Source organism: Aquarana catesbeiana, linkage group LG04 (genome assembly GCF_042186555.1).
Source record: "Aquarana catesbeiana isolate 2022-GZ linkage group LG04, ASM4218655v1, whole genome shotgun sequence".
NCBI lineage: Eukaryota > Metazoa > Chordata > Amphibia > Anura > Ranidae > Aquarana > Aquarana catesbeiana.
Window position 1 is genome coordinate 199,093,656 of NC_133327.1, and position 24,725 is coordinate 199,118,380.

General features: G+C 39.0%; 2 protein-coding genes across 5 annotated transcripts in view; one reads left to right on the plus strand and one right to left on the minus strand.

Annotated features, from left to right (window-relative positions):
* Positions 1 to 418: 418 nt before the first annotated feature.
* SHOX2 (SHOX homeobox 2) lies at positions 419 to 13,019 on the minus strand. Of its 3 annotated transcripts, none has more exons than XM_073626093.1 (5): positions 12,317 to 13,018; positions 7,470 to 7,678; positions 4,090 to 4,147; positions 3,676 to 3,764; positions 419 to 2,037 (listed from the first exon to the last, which is right to left on the minus strand). In XM_073626093.1, exons 1-5 carry the CDS (start codon positions 12,603 to 12,605, stop codon positions 1,744 to 1,746), a joined length of 939 nt encoding a protein of 312 aa, XP_073482194.1. In that variant the 5' UTR covers positions 12,606 to 13,018; the 3' UTR covers positions 419 to 1,743. The 3 variants fall into 3 exon arrangements, with proteins under 3 accessions (XP_073482194.1, XP_073482195.1, XP_073482196.1); XM_073626094.1 differs by having other exon boundaries at positions 419 to 2,001; positions 12,317 to 13,017; XM_073626095.1 differs by lacking the exon at positions 3,676 to 3,764 and having other exon boundaries at positions 419 to 2,001; positions 12,317 to 13,019.
* The window catches only part of RSRC1 (arginine and serine rich coiled-coil 1), a 531,608-nt gene continuing 519,304 nt past the window's right edge, over positions 12,422 to 24,725 (plus strand). The window contains exon 1 of one of the 2 annotated variants that reach the window (XM_073626091.1): positions 12,422 to 12,530. The gene's annotated coding sequence lies outside the window, so the exon portion shown is untranslated. Of the gene's footprint in view, positions 12,531 to 19,470; positions 19,603 to 24,725 lie in introns of those variants that run through there. The other variant, XM_073626090.1, reaches the window with a different exon arrangement.

Sequence of the window (24,725 nt, forward strand, 5' to 3'; positions counted from 1 at the left end):
TGCATTTGGCCTTTACTACCACTAGCACATGTAGCATTTGTATTTGCAGAAATAAATGAAAAAAAAAGAAGCAATGATATGTTAACAGTACCAAAGCACCAGAATGGGAAAACAATGCAGTGTTTTAATTCAGTTTTTCAGGTTTCTTATTGGAAATTACGTAGCCAAAAGTGGTTTAACAAAGAGGAAATAAACCTGAGTGATTTTGTTTTTAAAATATATTGTACCAACATCAAATGTAATGCAGTAATAACATACAAATTGTAAAATAACTTAAGAACACACTGAAAAAAAAATGGAATATATAAATAACTTGTTTTCATGGAGAACAAATAGTTACAAAGCCCGCCCATCAAAGTTCATTTAAAGGAGAGCTTTCCCCCCACCCCCACCCCACCCTCCCACCCAAACAGGTCACCTTTTAGTGTCCAGAAATCTCCAAATCATGTTTGCTAGCAAACTGCAATCACAATCGCCACGTCCACATTAAATATCTATATGTATTCAAAATAAAGGTCACACGATACTGGAATAGAATACACCTCTCATGAAATTAAAATGCTAACAAGGAACTATCGATTCACAATGTAACCAAAATAAATTTTGTTCATGTATATTAACATATTTTACATGTAGCCAATGGCTAGCATGAGATGTGCATTAAATATTATCTTTAATACAGTACACTCCTGGCCAATGCTATGTGAAAATATATCTCCACTTAGAATTGTATGTGCTAATATGTTAAGAAGATATAAAAAAAAACAAAAAACAGCCCGTTCACTTTTTAAATACCAAATCTTCGCCATTGTATGTACATTTGACAAGAAATGCTTTGGAAGAACTTCTGTCACATAAAGGGTTAAATAAGAAATATATAGGTCATTTGATTTCCTATTGTTTTATGTGAATGTGATGATAAATTCAAGGAGAAGGATTTTTTTTTGTTGTTGTTGTTGTTGCTTACTTATGTAGAACTTATGTTCTACTAAAATTGAGGATGAAGTGCAAGGGAGATCATGAAATGTGGAAACATGCAAACCAGGAATCTTGAGCAGAATCACCTGTACAATTTGCCAATGAAAATCAGCAAAGAAATAGTCTTTATTTAACTCTAGTCATTCTTCCAGAAGTGTTGGCGAATCCAGAAGACAATACACAAGGAGGCCCGCCTCACTTGTCATGATTTCTTGTATTAAAGTGAACTTTGCACAAAAGGGTCAGTGTCAAAACCTGGGAGTGTCCAAACATATTCCCTCCCCACCGATAATAGATCACATCTATTTTTTTTTTTTTTTTTACCCCCATCATCCACTTTATTCTCTGCTTCCTTTTCAAGTGCTGTAGCAAAAAGATGTGTGCTGAGTTCCCCATCCCTATTATAGCACACACACTCATCAGCATAAAAAATTCTAATTTATAGATTATTTACCAAATATAATTAGCATTCTGTCTCTGTAGTCTGTCCTTGTATAGAGCTTCTTTGTAGCCATATTGGTCCCAGAATGTGGAAGGTATTTCATAGGTAGTGATACCATTTAGTGGACCGAAAAAAAAGGCTTTCTGCTGCAAACAATTTCACGACTGCAGAAGCTTCAGCAACAGTTTTTAGGTCTTTTTTGGACTCCTTTTAGACTTGTAAAGGGAAGAGGATTGTGGTTGGGTCTGAGACTCCAGGCCATAAATAAAGAGCTAAGGATAATGTCTATGGACCCCAAAGTCTTGAGGCCCGAGCATTGCTAGTCACAGTCCCAGCGCAGCTGCATGTTTTTTGGCTTTCAGTCTGAGGTCTGCAATGCTTGAGTTCTTGCTGGACGTTTTGGCTGCTGCAGCTGCAGCCACTACTGACGCAGCCGTCGCTGTTTCTGCTGCTAGTGTTGCCAGTGGAAGACCAAAGGGAGGACCAGGAAACATCATATACGGAGCATGTGCTGTCAGATGAGGGTGGAGGTGGTGATGAGCATGTGCCACTGCACTGTCCAGCTGCAACTGTGCCTGAACCTGGAAGGACAAGGATGGCATGTTGCAATGACTATCCTACAAATAGTATTGCAGGCAAGCAGGCAAGAGCCACAAGAAAGAAAAAAAAAATAACAACAATCCATTAACACAACCACAATCAGATATACATGCAGAATAATTTGTTAACCCATTGCAGCCATAGAGTCTGTCAAATCTATATTCTGTTGCTTGTTTTTGATCCATCAAGAAAATAAAAACAAATGATTAAAGCCTTTCTCAATAATAGGCACCAGATTCAATCAAAAGGAAGTTACTAGGCACCAGATTCAATCATATATCTATCTATATATATATATACACACACACACACACACACATATATATATATATATATATATATATATATATATATATATATATATATATGATTGAATCTGGTGCCTAGTAACTTCCTTTACTTAATAAAAATGAGCACATCCTCATTACAAAAAATAAATACATAAAAATAAATATAATTATATATATATGTATATATATATATATATATATATATATATATATATATATATATATATATATATATATATATACATATATATATATATATATATATATATTGTAATGAGGATGTGCTCATTTTTATTAAGTAAAAGAAGTTACTATTCTTACATCAGACACTCATGTATTTCAAGGAGATCTGAGAGTTTTCATACAACACATAATTACTTGTTTATTATTATTATTATTATTATTATTATTATTATTATTATTATTACTATTATTTGTTAATTCATCAAGCAAACTGATTATGCTAATATGTGCCGCCATAATATAAATACAGTAAATGCTGGTCTGAGTATATATTTAAAAGGCCTTGCTAATAGGTGAAGAAAATTAAACATTTTAAATATTGTACACTTTAAAGTGTGTATTACGATTTATAGTTTGTATAAATGTATTGGGGAAATCAAATAAAATTGTGTTTTAAAATGATTATGGTCCTGCCAATTTTACAATAAGCTAATCAAATTATATCCTTAAAAAAATAGACAAAAAAAGCTCTAAAAAAATCTGACAAATGGTGCAATTCTTGTATGGAATAAACAGTACTTAAAAAATTTGTGAAAAAAAAAATAACAAAATCTGTTTGTTTTTGTTTTTTCTCTCTGTCTCTAGGCTAGATAGCAAGTAAACATCCTTGACATACATAAGGATTGATTGTGTGAAATAGACTTCTGGCTAAAATCAAAAATAAGAGCACTAACAGAAAAAAAATAGATTTAGAAACAGTTGATGGTTTGAGCTGTCAGGGAGTTAGGAGTGGGACTTACAGCTCAGGTAAGTGGTCAGGGCAAGTGGTCAGAGAAGTGTTTTACAAGGGAAGTTTGCTATGTGTCCTGACATTGAAGCTTTGTATTAATATACACATCCTCCTTGGTGGGGAGAAATGAAATGATGTCATTGTCTCTATAAAAGGAGCCTCATGTACACAGAGTACTCACATGATTAAATATTAATAAGCATGCTTTCAATGCAGTCATTACATAAACGGTGAATGAGTAGTTGTCAGCCCTCTCCTTCCTCTCTGAGTCTGTCCTGCTATGGCTGCTCCCACATTTATTTTTATTTCTGCTGATCCCTTTCGCTGATGATAAGCAAACAAAAGCATGCAATGATTTAGCAATCAAACAGAGTTGGCTAGGATGTACTTGCCTGCTGAAATGGCATCCTCAAAGCGCCCACGTTGACATAAGGTGCTACACGACAAGCTTCAAATTGGCTGCCTGCTCCGATAAGAACCCCTGCGAATATCAGAGGGATGGAGATGAGATGGGGAGAACAGGTAGCTCATGTACCGGCAAAGGTCTCTTGTGATAACATAGCCCCTGCCCTTTTCATTCTATTGACAGTACATGTGTTCAACGGATGACATTGATCCAGCGCCTCGCTGTGATGGGCTGTCGGCGTACACAGGGTGAATGCGTTCCCAACGCTGCGTTCACACTGCGATCACACTGCGATCACACTGCGCTAACCACCCATCGCTCTCTCCACGCCACACAACCAGAGACAGCCAACTACAACCATGACAGAATATGTCAGCGCTTTATAACATTTGCACTGTACCTTTATGTAGCTGATTTTCCTGCTTCCTGCATTTCGCTCTTCGGTTTTGAAACCAGACCTGGATACCAAAAAAATAATTTGATCTGTATTTTTTTTATATATAACGATTACAACGTTTCATTTAAGTATTGGGAACACGGTTTGGTTAACCTCCCTAGTGCCCATGTATTCTGGCTGGCAGTGCAAAGAGCCCTTTAGGTCATATCACTCTATACTATTATTATTATATAGGATTTATAATATTTAAATATACGACTCTTTATCATTTACAGTGTATTATATGACTCTCTATAATTTACAATTTATCATATCTCTTTCATTTGCACAGTATGTTTGAATTATCACAAACACACAGTTTGGGTATATGTACCCTTTGTAGTACTCATGTATTCTCTGATTGGCAATGCAATGAGCCCTTTCGGTTATATCACCCTATAAAATATACAATGCATCAAATCAACTATATAATTTACAATGGGGTTTATTTATTAAAACTAGAGAGGGCAAAACCAGGCTCATTTCGGAAACCATTTAGCTTCCAGGTTTTATTGCAAAAGCTTAATTGAACAAGCTGAGGTTAGAAGCTGATTGGTTTCTCTGCCGAAGTGAGCCTGATTTTTCCACACTTTAGTAAATAAACCCCACTTTACCATATCACTATAGTTTACAACTCATCATATTTCAATAATTTACATTTTTATAATTGGATTATTAGGAACACACACTTTGGTTATAGGTACCCTCTAGGGTACCCATGTATTTTTGGCTGGCAGAGCTTTGAGCCCTCATGAGATCATGTCACTCTATAAAATGTATAATTTTTTACATCACTGTATAATATTTACAATTAAATCTTTATATTTTAAATTTGTATGACTGAAGTATTGGGAACACATAGTTTAGGTATATGTACCCTTGGTAGTGCCCATGTATTCTGGTTGGCAGTGCAATGAGCCCTCTAGATCATAACACTCTATACCATGTACAATTTTTCCTATCACTGTAAAGAATTTACAATTATTCATACCTCTATCATTTCTAATGTATAACTAATGTATTGGGAACACAAAATTCAGGTATATACCCTTCGTAGTGCCCATGTATTCTGGTTGGCAGTGCAATGAGCCCTCTAGATCATAACACTATAACATTTACATTTTTTCCTATCACTGTACAGAGTTTACAATTATTCATACCTCTATAATTTATAATGTATAACTGATATATTGGGAACACACAGTTTAGGTATATGTACCCTTCGTAGTGCCCATGTATTCTAGTTGGCAGTGCAATGAGCCCTCTAGATCATAACACTATAACATTTAAAAAATTCCCTATCACTCTATAGAATTTACAATTGATTATATATCTATAATTTATAATGTAGAACTGAAGTATTGGGAACTAACAGTTTGGGTGTAATTACCCTTCGCAGTGCCCATGTATTCTAGCTGCCAGTGCAGTGGCCATATCACTCTATATAAATTGCGAGGTATATTTCAATGGGTAAATATACTATTGGTAGTGCCCATGTATTCTGGCTGGCAGTGCAATGAGCCCTCTCGGTCATATCAGCCTACACAGGGCATTTAATGAGCGCCGAATTTGGGATAATTACATGTCATAAAAGCATCGCTACAAAGAAGTTTAGTCTGCTCCTCTGTGCATTAAACAATAAAACACGCCGCATAATTGTCTCATTATTATGATAATCCCATTGGCTCCCTCAGAGAAAAGTCTGAACATCTGATCTAAAAAAAATCATCCCAGAGAAAATTACAAAAGGAAAAAAAAAATCATGTGCTGGGGAAGAATACAACTTTGTAAACTGCTAGATGCTGGGAAGCAGAGATCACAAATACAATCTGCTTGTAAAAGGACAAGAGATGGGACTTAGCATTAATAATAATAATATTATTATTATAATAATGCCACGACAAAGGTAGAAGAAGTAAAAATGCATACATATAATATAAACAAGAATATTAATAGCCGCAAAGTAGTAGTAATAATAGTAAGATTATATTCATTATTATTATAATTAAAATTATTATTATTGTTGTTGCGGTTAAAAAAAAAATCCTTACAAAAAGAAAAACAAAACCGTACCGCTCTTTTGTCACATAGATGGGATTATTATAACAAGAAGAATATTTGAAAATTATTTTATCTATATATAGAGAGAAATGATTACATTTACCGACATTTTCGATGTAGTCATGTATTTAATAATTATAAAATAAAGAAAGAAGAGCTACATTTGTCAGGAAGGGTTGGGTTGTCTAGTTATGTGATTCATCTGAGTCCCATAAGAGAGCTCATGTCACCCCAGCAGAGTTCAGGGCACATTCAGGGCAGATGGAGACCCTTTACACACAGGGTTGTACATAGAAAATAATTGCACATTTGTCGGCATGAATTACACTGATCTTTAAAAAAAAAACTGTATTAACAAATTTTCTAGTATATTGTTCTTTTAAGAAGAATTTTGCATCACTGAATCCTCATAAACACCAATATAATCTGTTTTTCACAAATCTATTAGCAAACAACAAATAATTGGATGCTATATATTTTGTAGTATTCTGAGAATGTATTTCATCTAGGGAGGCTCGTCCGATCACTGGAATAGAAATACCGGGGTATAGGCAAATGGCAGTGCCTACAATAACTGGAGATGGAGAATAGTGATTGAAATAAAATGATGTGAATTGAGGTAGGTAAGCCTTGTTTCCAAGCCTGACAGTGAGGTAGACATAGGCTCAGGATTTAAATGGGGAAGCAAGACTTGTTCCCCCAGCTATTGGGGACAGGTAGACATGGCTTACCAACTGAAGGGGGAGAATGAGGCTTGTTCCCAGGGGAGGCAGGTAAAGGGCTCATGGTTTAAATGGGGAGAAGCAGGTTTGCTCCCAGGGATAGCAGTGACAGTAAGACATGGGCTTAAGATCTGATTGGGGATATTAGGCATTGACTAGAAGCTCAAGATCTTAAGGGGGGGGGGTAAGCCTTGCTCACAGGGCCAGCGGTGACAGGACATGGGCTCATGACCTGAAGGGGGGAAGGAAGCCTTTTCCCCAGGACAAGCAGTGACAGACAAGGGCTCTTAATCACAATGAGGGGAATTAAGCCTTGTTCCCAGTGCTAGCAGTAGCAGGTAGACATGGGTCCTTGATCTGAATTGGGGGAAACCAGCCTTGTTCCTAGGGCTAGCAATAACAGGTTGACACGGGTGAATTAACCTTTGTTCTAGTAGACATGGGTCCTTGATCTAAATGAGGGAATTACCCCTTGTTCCTAGTAGACATGGGTCCTTGAATGGGGAAATGTTCGTGCTAGCAGTGACAGGTGGGGTCATTGGGTAGGCCAGTAGATAGTACCTGTACTCTGGCCTCTGACAGCCCCAGCCTCTGGCTCAGCTCTTCCCTCATGAAGGCATCAGGATAGTGGGTTTCATCGAACAGCCTCTCCAGTTCGTTTAGTTGCTCCAAAGTGAAATTAGTCCGACTCCTTCTTTGCTTGATTTTAGTCTGGCCTTCTTCTTCCAGCACCTTCAGGTCCTCCTTCCGTTCCTTCATGTCTGGGGACACTGCACACAAGAGACACTGGTAAACCCTGCTGTCACTAAATCCAGATGACAACTCTGACAAGAGAATTCTCTTCCCTTTGATATAAAAACACAGCTACTATTGTGGACTGCAAGCCTCCAGATCCCAGTACCTATAGCTATCCCAGAATGATCAATTACTTGCAGATAATCAGTACATCTAAAGCGCATAAACTAACAGATTATCCACTCAATAAATGACAATCACTATGACTAGATCATTGCAAAGGCCAGAGAGAGAGAGAGAAACTACAATCCAACCCACCTATAGAAAGTAACATCCTACATCACACTTCACTGGGCTGAAAGGCAACCCAGACACCTACCCCCATCAGACAGAAGGCCAAGTACACTAAACTTAATCTACCTAACTACTCCCATGTCATACTACCAGACATGCTGAAAATTGATCTTCATAACCACCCCTATGCCATAAAGCCAGGTATGCTGAAAATGAATCTTCACAACCACGCCCATGTCATCAGGCCAGGTATGCTGAAAATGAAACTACATATCTACCCCCATGTTATAAGGGCAGATATACTGAAAATGAATCTACACAACTACCCCCCATGCACTAAGGCCAGGTACACTAAACCTAATCTACACAACTACCCCCATGTCATAAGGCCAGGTACACTAAACCTAATCTACACAACTACCCCCATGTCATAAGGCCAGATATACTGAAAATGAATCTACACAACTACCCCCCATGCACTAAGGCCAGGTACAGTAAACCTAATCTACACAACTACCCCCATGTCATAAGGCCAGGCATACTGAAAATGAACCAACTACCCCGTTTGAAAAGGCCAGGTATACAGAAAAGACAGCTGCACAGCTTCCCCTGTGTCATAAGGCCAGGCATGCTGAATTTACAGAACTACCCCCACGTCATAAGGTCTGGTATACTGAAACTAAAACGACACAATTTTCCCCATGTCATAAGGATACTGATTCCGAATTTAAACAGCTACTCCCATGTCATAAAATCATGTATACTGAAGCTACACAATTACCCCCATGTCATAAGGCCAGGTATCCTGAATCTACACAACTATCCCCCGTGCCCATAAGATCAGATATACTGATTCTGAATCTACACAATTACCACCATGCCAAAAGCCCAGTTTGCTAAAGAACTGAATCTAGACAGAATATTCCCACACCAGGCAGCTTAATATCCCATAATTTAATCAAGCTTCCCTTCTTCTTGCAACTATGGCCATTCCCCCCATTCAAGCTAACCAGTTATTGGATTGACACTACTAAATAAATGCATACAAGAGGGACAGAGGTCTAAATTAAATCTGGATCACTGTGCTCATGCAAGATGGTCAGTCACTCTAAGCGAATCTCCCCAGAGAACCAATATATAACTACACATCATACTAGTCATTGCACTTGAACATAAGGAAGAGAGCGCTGGGGAGCCTGGAGGAGGCAGCGCAGTGTGCAGGGTGTCAGCGCAGTGTGCAGGGTGTCAGCGCAGTGTGCAGGGTGTCAGCGCAGTGTGCAGGGTGGCAGCGGGCGGTGATCGGACACGTGGAGCAGCGTCTATCCCGCAGCCTGAGAGCACTACCCGGACGTGTGCTGCTCATCACTGGGCACATTTGTTTAGGAAATTATTTCCGGGAGACGCTGCGAGCCCAGTTCCGATATGCCAACGAATTCTTATTTGAACAAAGGTCTGAGATAAACAGATCCACTGATTACATCCGCACATTCTACCATGCCCGTGCAGACATTCAAATAACACGCTGCTCCTCCTATTTGATTAAACAAATGCATGGATGGAAATCTTCCTATCATTCATGTCTATGTATTTATGGTATGCGTTCATCATGTGTTCACCTTATCATTGTGTTGATGGGTATAAAATAAATATGTAGTATATCTCTCTCTCTCTCTCTCTCTCTCTCTATATATATATATATATATATGTTCGAATGTATATATATATATATATATATATATATATATATATATATATATATATATATATATATATGTGTGTGTGTGCGTGTGTATATATGTGTGTATATATATATATATATATATATATATATATATATACAAACACACACACACTATCAGTTCTAAAAGGATTCACTGGATGTATATGTTATATATTAATTATCAATGCATGGAGCTGTGTAACTATTAACTATGAGAAAACATTTGTATACTATCGAATTTTATAAGCATCCATTAAATATCTGCTTATTCATAAATTATCAGTACTTGAATATGAGTATTGTACCAGAGAAATACATATGTACAATATCCATTCCATATTCATTTAATATATACTGTACACATTCGTGTTTATATACGTGTTTATGTGGATATATTTATTATATCTATTCAATTCTCTAAGTAATCTTTTAATATTTATAATGTGTTTTTAGTTCTGTTCAAATATATATATCTATATATCTATATCGATATCTATATCTATAGATATCGATATAGATATATATCTATATCGATATCTATAGATATCGATATCTATATCTATATCTATATCTATATCTATATATGTATATAGCTATATATATATTACACACTTACCTAAGTAAAGCAATGATTAAATGTACATTTATTATCACTTAATTATCAACGCTTGGATTTGAGTAAATATCAACTGAAACCTAATGCTGATATTATAATAAAATATGCTAACAATTGTAATTATATAAATGTAAAATGTACTTTTCTTACAAACTGACAATCTTGGTAAAAAAAAAAAAAGATCCCGATGATATAATTTTTTGTTACAGATCCTTACATTGTAATATTTGATTATGTATGCGATAATAGCTGTGAATCAATAGGCGGAATAAATAGTATTTTGAAAATAAAATACTAATTTCACACAGCTTTGACACAAGGATAAGTATGTTTATTTTAGCCATGTGGCTGTCATTTGCAAACCTCACTGAGCTCAGCTGAAAATAAATGTAATTTCTTTTCTAAATTCATCATCCTTTATCCTGGATGTTAGCTCTATGTACTGACCCTATACAGCAGCAGTAAGGGATGCGCTAATTATGGAGAGTAGCAATGAAGTGTATCTAGTTAGCATGCATCCTTCAATAGCTTGATGGCTGTCAGCACTGGGTAGTATTCCTCTTTACAGCCCACATCCGCAGGACAGGAGAAACATTATTATCGTGTCACTAATAGAATTAAAGTTCACTTGTGGTCAGAAGTGTGCTGGGGGCTCTCTCTTCTGATCAATGAGGGTGGGGGGGGAGGGGGAAGACCCTACATCTAGTGCTCCTGTGACCCTGATAATGGTAGATTGCATTGATTTCACTCCACTTTTAACTGGTGCTCGCCTGTCGAAAAGTCCTGTATTAGTAATATGACTGAGGGCTGTGTGTAAAGTGCACTCTGTGGACGTGTGTGTGTACAAAGCCTTGCACTGCTGCCCCTCTCTGCACATATGGCATAGTAAATAATGCATGGGATGGGTCTGATGCTTCAATCCATGTGTTGTTTTGTAATGGATGGTGTGGTCAATCTGTGTGTTCCTTTGGGTAACTTTTTATTACAAGTAATATAGATACCTGTGTGTGGGGTGTGTGTCAGTTTGTCTATCCATCTATTTATCTATATCTATCTATCCACCCATTGATCGATCGATCTTAGAGCCTACATAGTAGATGTGGATAACTTAATTACAAATGCACTGTGTTTGTATATAGATAAATAGATTTTAGAACCCACGTAGTGGATGTGGATAACTTAATTACAAGTATTATCTATCTATCTATCTATCTATCTATCTATCTATCTATCTATCTATCTATCTATCCATACATATCTATATCAGAACCTACATAGTAGATGCGAATAACTTCATTACAAGTATACTGTGTTTATATATAGATAAATAGATATCAAAACCTACATAGTGGATGTGGATAACTTCATTACTAGTATTATATATATATTACACTTGTAATGAAGTTATGCACACCCACTGTGTAGGCCCTGATATATATATACATATATATATATATATATATATATATATATATATATATATATATATATATATATATATATATATATATATATTTATTTATTAATTACACTTGTAATAAAGTTATCCACATCCACTATGTAGGTTCTGATATCTATTTATCTATATATAAACACAGTATACTTGTAATTAAGTAATTCACATCTACTATGTAGGTTCTGATATAGATATGTATATATATATAGAGAGATAGATAGATAGATAGATAGATAGATAGATAGATAGATAGATAGATAGATAGATAGATAGATAGATAGATAGATCAGAGCCTACATAGTGGATGTGGATAACATTGCAAGATTGCAAATATATATATATATATATATATATATATATATATATATATATATATATATATATTTATATATATAAAAAAATATTATATATATATATATATATATATATATATATATATATATATATATATATATATATATATATATATATATATATATATATATCTCAGATCGTATCTAATAATAATGATAAAAGAGCTACTTGTTAGGTGAGAGTCAGCAGCAATCAGCGTGCATTGGAATAAAGAGAAGTGTAGATCTAGTTACCCTCAGTAAGTTTGGGGCTCCCGGGGTCCCTGATCCTGCTGTCGGCGGTCAGTTCGAGCTCCAGGACCGGCGATCTGGTCCCTCCTCCGCCTCCTCCTCCTCCTCCGCCACCCCCACCTACCCCCCTGGCCACCGGTATCCCGTCCTCCCGGGCACCATCCCCGCCGCAGCCGGGCTCCTTCCCCCGGGCCGGGCCGCTCTCCAGCACCTCCCGGTAAGTGATCATCTCTTTTTTCTCCTTTATCTTGTGATCAAACGACTTGGACACAAAAGCAGTAAGTTCTTCCATGGCCGTGGATGTAATAACCTGGCAGCTCTTCCTTCCAGGCTCCCTGAAAAGCTCAATCAGAAGACATCAATGGGGGCTGAGCAGACAGAAAACCCCACTCAATCTCCCCTCGTTAGAGATCTTTGTCAATTCTTCTTGCTAAGAGTTTCACATCAGATAGGGATGTGCTATTGAAGTCGCAGTATTTATACTTTGCAAAGCCTGCCCCTTGTTCTCAGCAAATTACCTCCCCTTGGAAGTAGGAGAAGAATCCCCCCTTTCTCCCTTGTAGCATCCTAGCAGCAGCAGTGCCAGATCACTGGAGCCCTACAGGTTCCCAGATCATTTGTGGTCAGGTTGCTATTGGCCATTAATCCCCCGGATTGACAAGAAGCCCTAATTAATTTAGTTAAAGCCTTGCTGTGTGCAGGGCTGTATGAGGGAGACACAGGGGAGATGGGCAGGATCAGGGAGGGGCCACAGGCAAAAAAAAAACTGGCATGTGTCAGGGGAACAAGCCCTCACCTCAATCAGGTCCCTTGCCTATTAGATGGCCTTATCTTCTCCATTAACCCATCAGCAGCCGACATCAGGATTCCCTTTAACCAGTGCAGGGCAAAGGCCAGTCACCCGGGTCATTGGAAGATCTTGTGGAACATTAAAAACAATCAGCCCAACATGCAAACTTTGTATTCAGCCAATGACATGATTGATTGGGAAATGCATGCTGTGTTCCTGTATTTTTTATTTATTTCATTCTGATCGATCAGTGTGCTCGTGGCTTGACACCTTTAAACTGAATAGGATTGTTGTTATTATTATTATTATTATTATTATTATTATTATTATTATTATTGTGCAATAAGCACACCATGAATTATATTATCTACAATACATGCTGTGTGTCGGCTGATACAAGAAAAAAAAGGAAATAATTACAATATCCATTGCAGATTAATTGGAGAAAGGCGTTCATGTCGGCGCTGCTAATATTAATAAGAATTTGACAGTAATATAGTGATGACTGCTTTGGCTGGGAGGTGCTGCTAGCACTAGGGGTAATCCTTCCACTCCAATAAAGTCATTGCCATTTATTCTTCATTTGGCTCAGTCATCTGCTAATATGTACATTTCACAAATGCTAATCTTATACATTTAATACACCATGCATGGTTAGCTTAGCAATTCCCATTATTCTGCCCATTATTTTCATTTTTTTTTATTATTTATTGATTTCCCGACCTCTGATCTTTGTATAAGAAGTGTATCCATGTCCAATAACACAATTCTCAATACTTGACTAATGAATCAATTAAACCGGTCCCAATGCCAGAGTTCATTCTAGTTATATGTGTACAATAATGTGATCTATATATTTATCAAGGTGAATGTGTATGTGTTGTGTTTGTATATATATATATATGAATTCATATCCCACACATATAATAATACACACAAACGAATAATCCTAATATAAAACAAATTATTTAATGTTATTGGTTTATTGCAGTGTAATATAGAAAATGTGTAAAAACAGCATAACATAGAATATAGACTAGAATAAATAATAGAACACATTTTATGAAAAATAAAATCAGATTTTTTTTCCCTCCAGATTGCATTTTGCAAATATACGTAGAAACATTATATTCTTTTACACTACCATTTTACTTTATTACTACACATGCTGCTGTCTGGGAAGAGTATTGAATGGGGATAGACATGGCTTGTCATCCTGCTCAATGACATGATACTGTATCCAGGACCAGTATGAAGTGGGGACAGACATTAATTGTCACCCTCCTCAGTGACTTGTCACCTTCCTCAGTGACAGGACATTGTACCTATAATAAGTACTGAGAGGGACAGACATGATTTGTCACTTTCTTAGGTGACAGCACACTGTACCCATAAGTACTGAGTGGGGGCAGACATTACTGAGTACTTAGTGGAGACAGGTATGATTTGTCACCCTCTTCAGTGACAGTACACTGTACCTATAATGAGTACTGAGTGGGGGCAGACATTACTGAGTACTTAGTGGGGACAGGTATGATTTGTCACCCTCTTCAGTGACAGTACACTGTACCCATAAGTACTGAGTGGGGGCAGACATTACTGAGTACTTAGTGGGGGCAGACATGATTTGTCACCTTCTTCAGTGACAGTACACTGTACCTATGAGTACTGAGTAAGGGCAGACCTTAGTGAGTACTTAGTGGGGACAGGTATGATTTGTCACCCTCTTCAGTGACAGTACACTGTACCTATAATGAGTACTGAGTGGGGGCAGACATTACTGAGTACTTAGTGGGGACAGGTATGATTTGTCACCCTCTTCAGTGACAGTACACTGTACCTATAATGAGTACTGAGTGGGGGCAGACATTAATGAGTACTTAGTGGGGACAGATATGATTTGTCACCCTCTTTTGAGATAAGACACGGTACCCATAATGAGTACTGAGTGGGGGCAGACATTACTGAGTACTTAGTGGGGGCAGACATGATTTGTCACTCTCTTTATTGACAGCACACTGTACCCAGCAAAATAACTAAGTGGGACAGACATGATTTGCCACCCTCTTCAGCGACAGGACAATGTACCCATAATAAATACTAAGAGGGGGCAGACATGACTTGTCATCCTGCTTAGTGTCAGGTCACTGTGCCCAGGAAAAGAAATGAGTGGGGACAGAGATGGCCTATCACCCTCCTCAGTAGCAGGATACTGTACCCAGGATGACAACCGTGTGGGGACAGACATGGCTTGTCACCCTCCTCAGTAGCAGGACTATGTACCCATGATGAGAACTGAGTGGGGACAGACATGGCTTGTCACCCACCACAGTGACAGTATTACTCATGAGAATTGCAGACTGCATGGGAACAGAACTGATTTGTCACCCTCCTGAGGGACAGGACCCTGTGGGCTGATTTACTAAAACTGCAGAGTGCAAAATCTGGTGCATAGTAGCCAATCAGCTTCTAACTTGAGCTTCTTCAATTAAACTTTGATAAAAAAAAAAAATGGAAGCTGATTGGTTGCTCTAGAGAGCTGCAACAGATTTTGCACTCTCCAGTTTTAGCAAATCCACCTCTATACCTAGGGATAGTGCAGACTTGGGACAGAGATGGCTTGGCATCCTCCTCAGTGACAGGACACTGCACCCAGGATGAGAGCTAAAAGAGGGCACACATAGGTTGTCACCCTACTCAGTGACAGAATTCTGTACCTGGGAATAGTGCAGATTGGGGACAGAAATAAGATGTCACCCTCCTAAGTGGCAGGACATCATGAATAGTGTACATTGGGGATAGACATAGGATGGCACCCTCTTAAGTGACAGGACACTGTACCCAGGAATAGTGCAGATTGGGGACATAAATAAGATGTCACCCTCCTAAGTGGCAGGACACCATGAATAGTGTAGATTGGGGATAGACATAGGATGGCACCCTCTTAAGTGACAGGACACTGTACCCAGGAATAGTGCAGATTGGGGACAGATATAGGATGTCACCCCCCTCAGTGACAGAACACTGCCCCTGAATAGTACAGATTGGGGATAGACATATAATGGCACCCTCCTCAGTGACAGGACACTGTACCCAGGAATAGCGCAGATTGGGGACAGATATGGGATGCCACTCTCCTCAGTGACAGGACACCATGAATAGTGTAGATTGGGGATAGACATAGGATGGCACCCACTGTACCCAGGAATAGTGCAGATTGGGGACAGATATAGGATGTCACCCTCCTCAGTGACAGAACACTAGCCCTGAACAGTGCAGATTGGGGATAGACATATAATGGCACCCTCCTCAGTGACAGGACACTGTACCCAGGATGAGAATTGAGTGGGCACGCACTGGCAGGACTACCCATGAAGTCAAGCTGGCATATTCCTCTTATTCTAACAACTTCTCCTACAAAAGAAATACAAAAGATTAATATGACCATAGTTCACAAAAGTACAAATTAATCGATCTCTCCTTTACTGTATTAGCAATAAATACTGTACATACAGGTCCGGCTATTTAACAGGACGTTATCTCCTTTAATTTATAATCACCTTGCACCTTAGGAATTTCACTATATCTACTTGTAGGAATCATTTCAACTTAACAATATGTACGGATTATAGATCAGGACAATAGGAAGATCCGAGCATCGCTGTATGTGACACAATTGGCTTTCACTTGGAATCATTTCACCGAATAGTGCAAAAAAAAGTTGCAACATTTTTGTCCAAACAATGCTACAAATAACAACCTCAGCAACTATAATCATCAGAATAGTAAAAATACTACCACTAATAATTAATAATAATAATTGTGGAATGCATATAACTAATTAAAAAGAGATAATCGTCATTGTAAAAGGGGGGAAACTGTTCTAAAGAGCTTGCAAACCAAGCTAATGTTGTTGACCAGTACTGTGAAGCAGGGAAATAACTGTGTAATATAGAATAGAGATAGAAATATCATAGAGGCAGAGAACAGAGGCACCAAGAGGGGTCATTTAGAGACACTGTTACAAATGATCAGAATTCGTTGTTATACATATTACATGACACACCATACAGTATACACACATAGGAATTTACACACACACATTACTACATAGTATTACACTATACAAAAGCCAATATCCCCTGCACTGCAATACATTGGACACCACAGTTACAGAATTCACACACATGTATACTTTGGGAACTTACACTACACCGTTATTACATACTATACAATATTATACTGTACAAGGACCAACATCCACTGTACTGGAATACATTGTACACCACAGTCACTTCAGTATACACACATTTTAACCCACATGCATACTTAGGGGACTTAAATAAACATACCACTACTCAGTATTACACAAAGTATTGTATTCTGTACATACATACACTGTACAGGGCGAGCACATACTATACTGGGATACACTGTAAACCAAGTATACCATTTATTTCAGCTCAGTGGATATAGATTCATTTGAACCATTGAAGATATTACTTTATACACCACAGCACAGTAGAGCCTTCCTAAAACAGAAGATAATCTCATGTCTCACCTCCCCCAAAAAGTTGAATTTCCTTCTCTAGGACAGTATATACAGCAACCTACTATTATATAGCTATGTATTCTGTATACAGATGTCCCAGGCTTGGAACAGAAGGCTACACAATATTGGGCTGTATAATGGGATATAAAGCAGAGCTTCTGGATGCACAGAGGACCGGAGGGGATAAAAGGATAGATTTGCAGCTGCTAGTTTTAGGGAAGAAAAATCCTATATATATTACTAATATACTGTATATAATATAAAATCCCTATATATACTATACAGTATATCATGCTATATATAATACAGTATAAAATCATTATATACCGTCTATTATTCCTATATATAATCCCAATATACTATATAAAAGTCTTATGTATACTACAGTATATATAATGTCAATATAAATAAAATACTATATAAAAAGCCTATATTTACTATATAATCCAAATAAACATAACACAATATAAAACCCCTATATATAATCCCAATATTTATAATACTATATAAAATCCCTTATAGTCCAAGTATATATATTATAATATATAAAATCCTTATATGTATGTATGTTCTATATATAATCCCAATATATATAATACTCTATAAAACCGTTATATATATACTATATACAATCCCTATAATCCCAATATATATAATACTATCTGTAATCCTGATAATTGTGATGGGGTTTGTGATGGAGAGCAGGCATGTGGGTACCCTCTGCTTTACTTTGCACTGGTCCCATTGGAGGACTATTTTGTCTCTTCTGACCCACCCTATCTGACTTATCTGACTCTTTGGGGGTTATTTACGAAAGGCAAATCCACTTTGCACTATAAGTGCAAACTACAAGTTCAAAGTGCACTTGGAAGTGCAGTCGCTGTAAATCTAAGGGGTAGATCTGAAATGAGTGGAAGCTCTGCTGATTTTATCATCCAATCATGTGCAAGCTAAAATGCTGTTTTTTATTTTCCTTGCACGTCCCCCTCGGATCTACAGCGACTGTACTTCCAAGTGCACTTTCAATGCAATTTCAAGTGCACTTTGTACTTGTAGCGCAAAGCGTATTTGCCTTTCATAAATAACCCCCATTGTCTTTAAGTGGTAATAAAATCAAAGGCAAACACTTATTATATTGCAGCTTACTAATTCTTAGATATCATTGATGTATTCATATTATTTTTTAGGCTTCTTTCTTTTATTTTCCCCTGGTGATCCAGCCAATAAGTCTGTTGTTTCTCAAAAGAACAAGCTGTCCTGCAGATGTAGCAGTTAGACAAACCATTTACCACTGACAGCTTTTATTTATTTGTACGAAACCTTTATCCCAAAAGGAAAAAAATGCTGTTCATGTAACTGATTATAATGTATTAGCCGGAGTTTGGCTTCAATTTGTTAGTGTATTTAAATCTGCTAGTATATCTAACCCCCCCCCCCCCAGTGATAATGCTACTGTCCAAAGGTGCCACCTGTGCTACTTCATCCAGAGTTGTGTCTCACGAACAGGAGGTGTGTTCCTGGCCAGATCACCAGGTGAAAACAGAGGGCGAAAAAAAAAAAGAAAAGTAATGCAGCCACCACATTTAATGCTTAGTAAGCTGCAATATATTACATTTTGGGTGTAATACCGCTTTAAATCCCTACACCCCAGCAGTGTATGAAGACAGTACTGTTGATGGGGCGCCGTGCTCATTGCAGACAGCAGAGCAGATGGCCGTGTACAGTAGTATAATCAGTCGGTGTTTGCAGTACGTTTAATGTTAGGATCGCTCTGCATTGATTTCCCTTCTCCTGCTTCACTGTCTCAGCGAACGCCTATCGCTCTCTCTCTCTCATCGATTGCTCGGCGCTCTGATGCCTGTGCCTGCAGCGAGGCTCGCTCGATTGTTCAGGCCTGGGTGTATGTTTCCAGCGTGGTTCAGCTGCTAGGAGGCTGTGCAGTTTCCGGTGAGTGTTGCTCGCTGCTCGGTGTTGGCGGTTCCTGTACATTGCCCTCGGTGACCTGTGCCCAGCTCTGGGGATTGCTGCAGGGCGGCTGTGCTGTCAGTGGGCCTGTGTTGTGATGGGAAGAGGCACCGACCTAGCTGGGCCTGCTGTGTATTCGGCCATATACAGCATTCTGAATGGGAATAGTAATAAACATGGGATTGGGGGTGCATGCTGATTGCTGAGCAGGAGAGGTGTGCTTGTTGTAGTATATAGAGGGAGGGGAGCTGAGTGGGGAATTTAGTGTATGTCCTATTACACACAGCCTTCTGTATGATGGCAATGAGCCCCATTCTATGTTCACCTATGTTAGGGCAACCACTTCATCTCAATGGACTGACTACACCAAAAGTATAGCTCCCAACTGTCCTTGATTTCAAGGGACTGTCCCTGATTTGGAGCAAAGTCCCTCTTTTCCCCCTCATTTTGGTCTGATCTATATAGATGTATATAAAATGCACTTTTTATCTTACAAAAAGTGTTCTCCAGTGCTAAACCTTTCATCCACTTTCTAAATTGCTGCATTTGTAAATTCTAAAAGCCAATATAAAGGAATAGTAGTGGTAAAAAAAAGCCCTCGTGGATTTAACCACTTCAGCCCCGGAAGGACTTACCCCCTTCCTGACCAGAGCACTTTTTGAGATTCGGCACTGCGTCGCTTTAACTGACAATTGCGCGGTCATGCGACGTTGCACCCAAACAAAATTGACGTCCTCCCCCCACAAATAAAGCTTTCTTTTGGTGGTATTTGATCACCTCTGTGGTTTTTATTTTTTGCGCTATAAACAAAAAATTTTGAAGAAAAAAAAGCTATATTTTTTACTTTTTGCTATAATAAATATCCCCCAAAAATATATAAAAAAACTATTTTTTTCCTCAGTTTAGGCCGCTATGTATTCTTCTACATATTTTTGTTAAAAAAAAATGGCAATAAGCGTATATTGGTTGGTTTACGCAAAAGTTATAGCGTCTACAAAATTGGGGATAGTTTTATGGCATTTTTATTAGTAATGCGACTTTTGTTGTGACTGCGATATTATGGTACACACATCGGACACTTTTGACACAATTTTGGGACAATTGTCAGTTATACAGCGATCAGTGCAATAAAAATGCACTGATTACTGTTTAAATGACACTGGCAGGCAAGGGGTTAAACACTAGGGGGCGATCAAGGGGTTAAAGTGGATGTAAACCCAATGTCATCCTTTCTAAACTACTGCCATAGGGGTTATCCATAAGGATATACATGCCTCCTGCATGTATCTTTACCTGTCAAATGTCTGCCCTCTGTCTGTTATTAGACCCGAAAAACTGCAGATTCTGTGGGTGGGTCTGTTGTCCGGAGCTCGGTGGGTGGAGTTGTGATGTCAGTAGACTCCCCGCCTACCTCTACACTTTGTACTCCCCTTGGCCAGGCATTTTTTTTTCTTACACTGAACTTCTGCTGGTCTTGTGGATTGTCAATATGCATTTTCTCCTGTGTATTTCTTATACTGAACGTCTGCTATGATCTCTAACATCCAGTGAAAAGACAGGAAAGTAACCACATGACTTCAGCATGCCAAATCATGCTGAGGTGTGGAACATCCAATCCTTGCAGAGCTTCTGAAGAAAGGAATGGGAGGGAATTAAAAAATAATGCATGTCTTATGCCCTGTACAAAAGATAGGATTTTCCGATGGAAAATGTGTGATAGGACCTTGTTATCGGAAATTCTGACCGTGTGTGGGCTCCATCACACATTTTCCGTAGGAATTTCTGACACACAAAGTTTGAGAGCTTGCTATAAAGATTTTGTTGTCGGAAATTCCGACCGTGTGTACACAAATCTGACGCACAAAGTGCCACGCGTGCTCAGAATAAATTAAGAGCCGAAAGCTATTGGCTACTGCCCCATTTATAGTCCTGACGTACGTGTTTTACGTCACCGCGTTCAGAACGATCGGATTTTCCGACAACTTTGTGTGACCGTGTGTATGCAAGACAAGTTTGAGCCAACATCCATCGGAAAAAATCCATGGATTTTGTTGTTGGAATGTCCGACCGTGTGTACAGGGAATTAGGCTAGTAGACAAGATATGTAAATCACCTGTCACTCACAGCAAGGGGGAGGATTTGACAAAGTTTTTCTCAGTTTGTCAAGATTTATCTCACTGAACAATAAGAGGATTGCTCAGAGATGGATTAACTCTTTGTGGCAAGACTGGGCTCAAATGATAGGAAATCTTATACTCTACATTATGTAAAAAAAAAAAAAAAAAATTGGGTTTACTTCCACTTTAAGTGTGTCCTAGGGAGTGATTCTAACTGTGGAGGGGGGTGGGCTACCACTGACATGACAGCGATCACTGCTCCCAATGACAGGGAGCAGTGATCTCTGTCTTGTCACTAGGCAGAACAGGGAAATGGCTTGTTTACATCTCCCTGTTCTGCCGCTCTGTGACATGATGGCAGGCACCCGGGGGACATCGAGTCGGCGCGACCCGCGGTCACAGAGCATGCGGTGCGCGCTCCCACAATGCTGCATCTTAAAGGGGACGTACCTATATACCCATTTGCCCAGCCGTGCCATTGTGCCGACTTATATTGTCGTGTGCTGGTCAGCATGTGGTTTATTAACCTTTTTTTTTGTTCTCCTTTAAGGGGGTGTGTCCTATGCCTACATACATTTGCTAGTAGGTGTCCCTCATTCCCATCTCAAAATGTTGGGAGGTATGCAAAAGGTGCGCACATAGCATTTTCTGCATGATAGTGCATTGGCGCATTACAACACAGATGCATTGGGTAGGTTAATCAGATGTGCCCTTTTTCCAGGGACAGTCCCCCATTTACAAGGCTGTCCGCAGAAAAAAACACCCTGTTTATCAATTTACATCCATGGCCTGTGGGCCGCAGGGTAATCCTCCCTTTCAACATTCAGGATAATATTATTGGCTGCCTAGGCCTGGAGGGAGTGGAGAAATGAGACTACGTTAGCATCTGGTTGTATCCAGGTCTTATATATGGCATACAGTGATCTTCCCTCCTGCCTTGTTCACATGGGTGTACATCTGTGTGACAGACCATCTTTGCACGCACGGGATACATAGTAGTTCTGCGTAGGCAGTCCCATTTGTGCCTTTTGGGATGCAGCAGCTGCACAGGTACAGCCACCGGTCCTAGTTTGACAGCCAGTGTGTGTCCCCCGAATGCACACAGGGGTTGATTTACTAAAACTGAAGAGTGAAAAATCTGGTGAAGCTCTGCATGGTAACCAATCAGCTTCTAACTTGTTCAAATAAGATTTGACCAAAAAACCTGATTGATTTCTATGCAAAGCGGCACCAGATTTTGCACTCTCCAGTTTTAGTAAATCAACCCGAGTGTGCGTTTGGGGGACACATAACCGCTGTCAAACTAGGACCAGTGGCTTTATCTGTGCAGGTGCAGTAGACATGAATGGGAATGCCTGCCCAGAATTACTGTGCGTTTAAAGGCGGCCCTTTACACACTTAAAGTGTTTGTAAAGGTTCCAATTTTTGTTTTTTTTAAATAGCAAACATGTTCTACTTACCTGCTCTGTGTAATGGTTTTGCACAGCCCCAATCCTCCTCTTCTCAGGGTCCCCCACCAGCACTTCTGGCTCATCCCCCCCCCCCCCAGTGCTCCCATAGCAGTCTGCTTGCTCTAGGGGCACTCGTGTGTGCTCGCTCCCGACCTGCCTCTGTGTGTCTATGAAACACACAGAGCGTGGCTCAGCCCCGCCCCACACTCCTTTCTCATTGGCTGTGACAGCAGCGGGAGCCAGTCGCTGGATGAGGCTCATGTGAGTATAAGGGGGGCTTCACACTGAAGGTTTTAGAACCACTGTAAGTAGTCTTGTGTGAATGAGTCCTTACAGGTAGGAGGGGATGCTTCTCCTGGGCAATCATTTGTGCTGTTAGTTCCACTGGGTGACTGAGGTAAAAAATAAACCAGGGTTTACTAACTTTATTTTGCAAGTGGTTAGTGACAGAGGGGAGGACATGCTGCTAACTGTAGTATCTCATACACTCTGTGGAATACTTACTCCAGGCCCCTGCACTTTTTTTTTTTTTTTAATTATTAAACCTGGTTTTATTGAATTTAAATAATGCTGCAAACTCCAATAAGCCAACCCACACAGGGGAGGTCACTGGCGACTCCAGATACAGAACACCACTAACAACAAGCAACCTAACATGATGGCCCCCCGCATCAGTCCACAATGCCAGGAGTATGTGTCAGAGTATCTCCTCTTACTTGAGACACCCGAATGGTTGTAGCTCCTTTGAAAGGACTTGGGAAAGCCTCCAGAAGGTCAGCTAGACAGATATCAAGGGTCTAGACCAACAGCAGTGGATAGTTCCTCCAACCATTTTGCCCATTCACTGTGAAACTTTTTCTTCTTGCCCCTATTTTCAGATTTATCCCAGTAGAGAGGGGAATTCGAAGAAAAAAAAAATGAGGAGGTGCTTTCTTCCAGTGCATGGCGATCGATTTTCTTGCATAGAAAAAGAGCAGTCCCAGGAACATTCTCATAGTGATCGTGGAGGCCATATCCTTTACTGGACCCAAGAGACACAATTTGGGTTCCTGGGTAAAGTGGGCCTGAATGATTGTGTTTATTTCGTCCAGCACCCCTGTCCAAAACCTAGAGATAGACAGACTGGTCCAAAATATGTGTAAAAAAAAAATCACCATCTAAATGACATTGGGGTCAGTTCACTAAAGGTTACCACATGCGATATGAAGGTCATGTGACTAATTTTTAGGAAATATTGCATGAGATAAGAGTCAATTCAGCGACGTAAAATATTGAATGTGAGGTAAATACTGAACATTTGTTAAAATAGTGAAGTAAATATCACAAATAAACATGAGATAAATCATTAAAGTCAATTCACTAAAAAACACACACATTCATTATTTACCACCTGGTGATTACTGGCAGTATTTTTGAAAAGTACAAAATAACAATTGGAGAAACTCTGCACTGGCCAGGAAGTGAAAAGTATACAATATATCGGTGTGAAAATGTTCTCTGAGCTCAGGAATGAAAATAAATTGTAACATTTCATAAG

Excerpts from the sequence above, each read along its gene's own strand:
- SHOX2 (XM_073626093.1), bottom strand. The coding sequence starts at position 12,605 with ATGGAAGAACTTACTGCTTTTGTGTCCAAGTCGTTTGATCACAAGATA. Across the intron at positions 4,148-7,469 it reads TGTCAGAGGCCAGAGTACAG|GTCTGGTTTCAAAACCGAAG; the intron begins GTACTATCTACT and ends TTTGGTATCCAG. Across the intron at positions 2,038-3,675 it reads TGAGGATGCCATTTCAGCAG|GATAGTCATTGCAACATGCC; the intron begins GCAAGTACATCC and ends TACTATTTGTAG.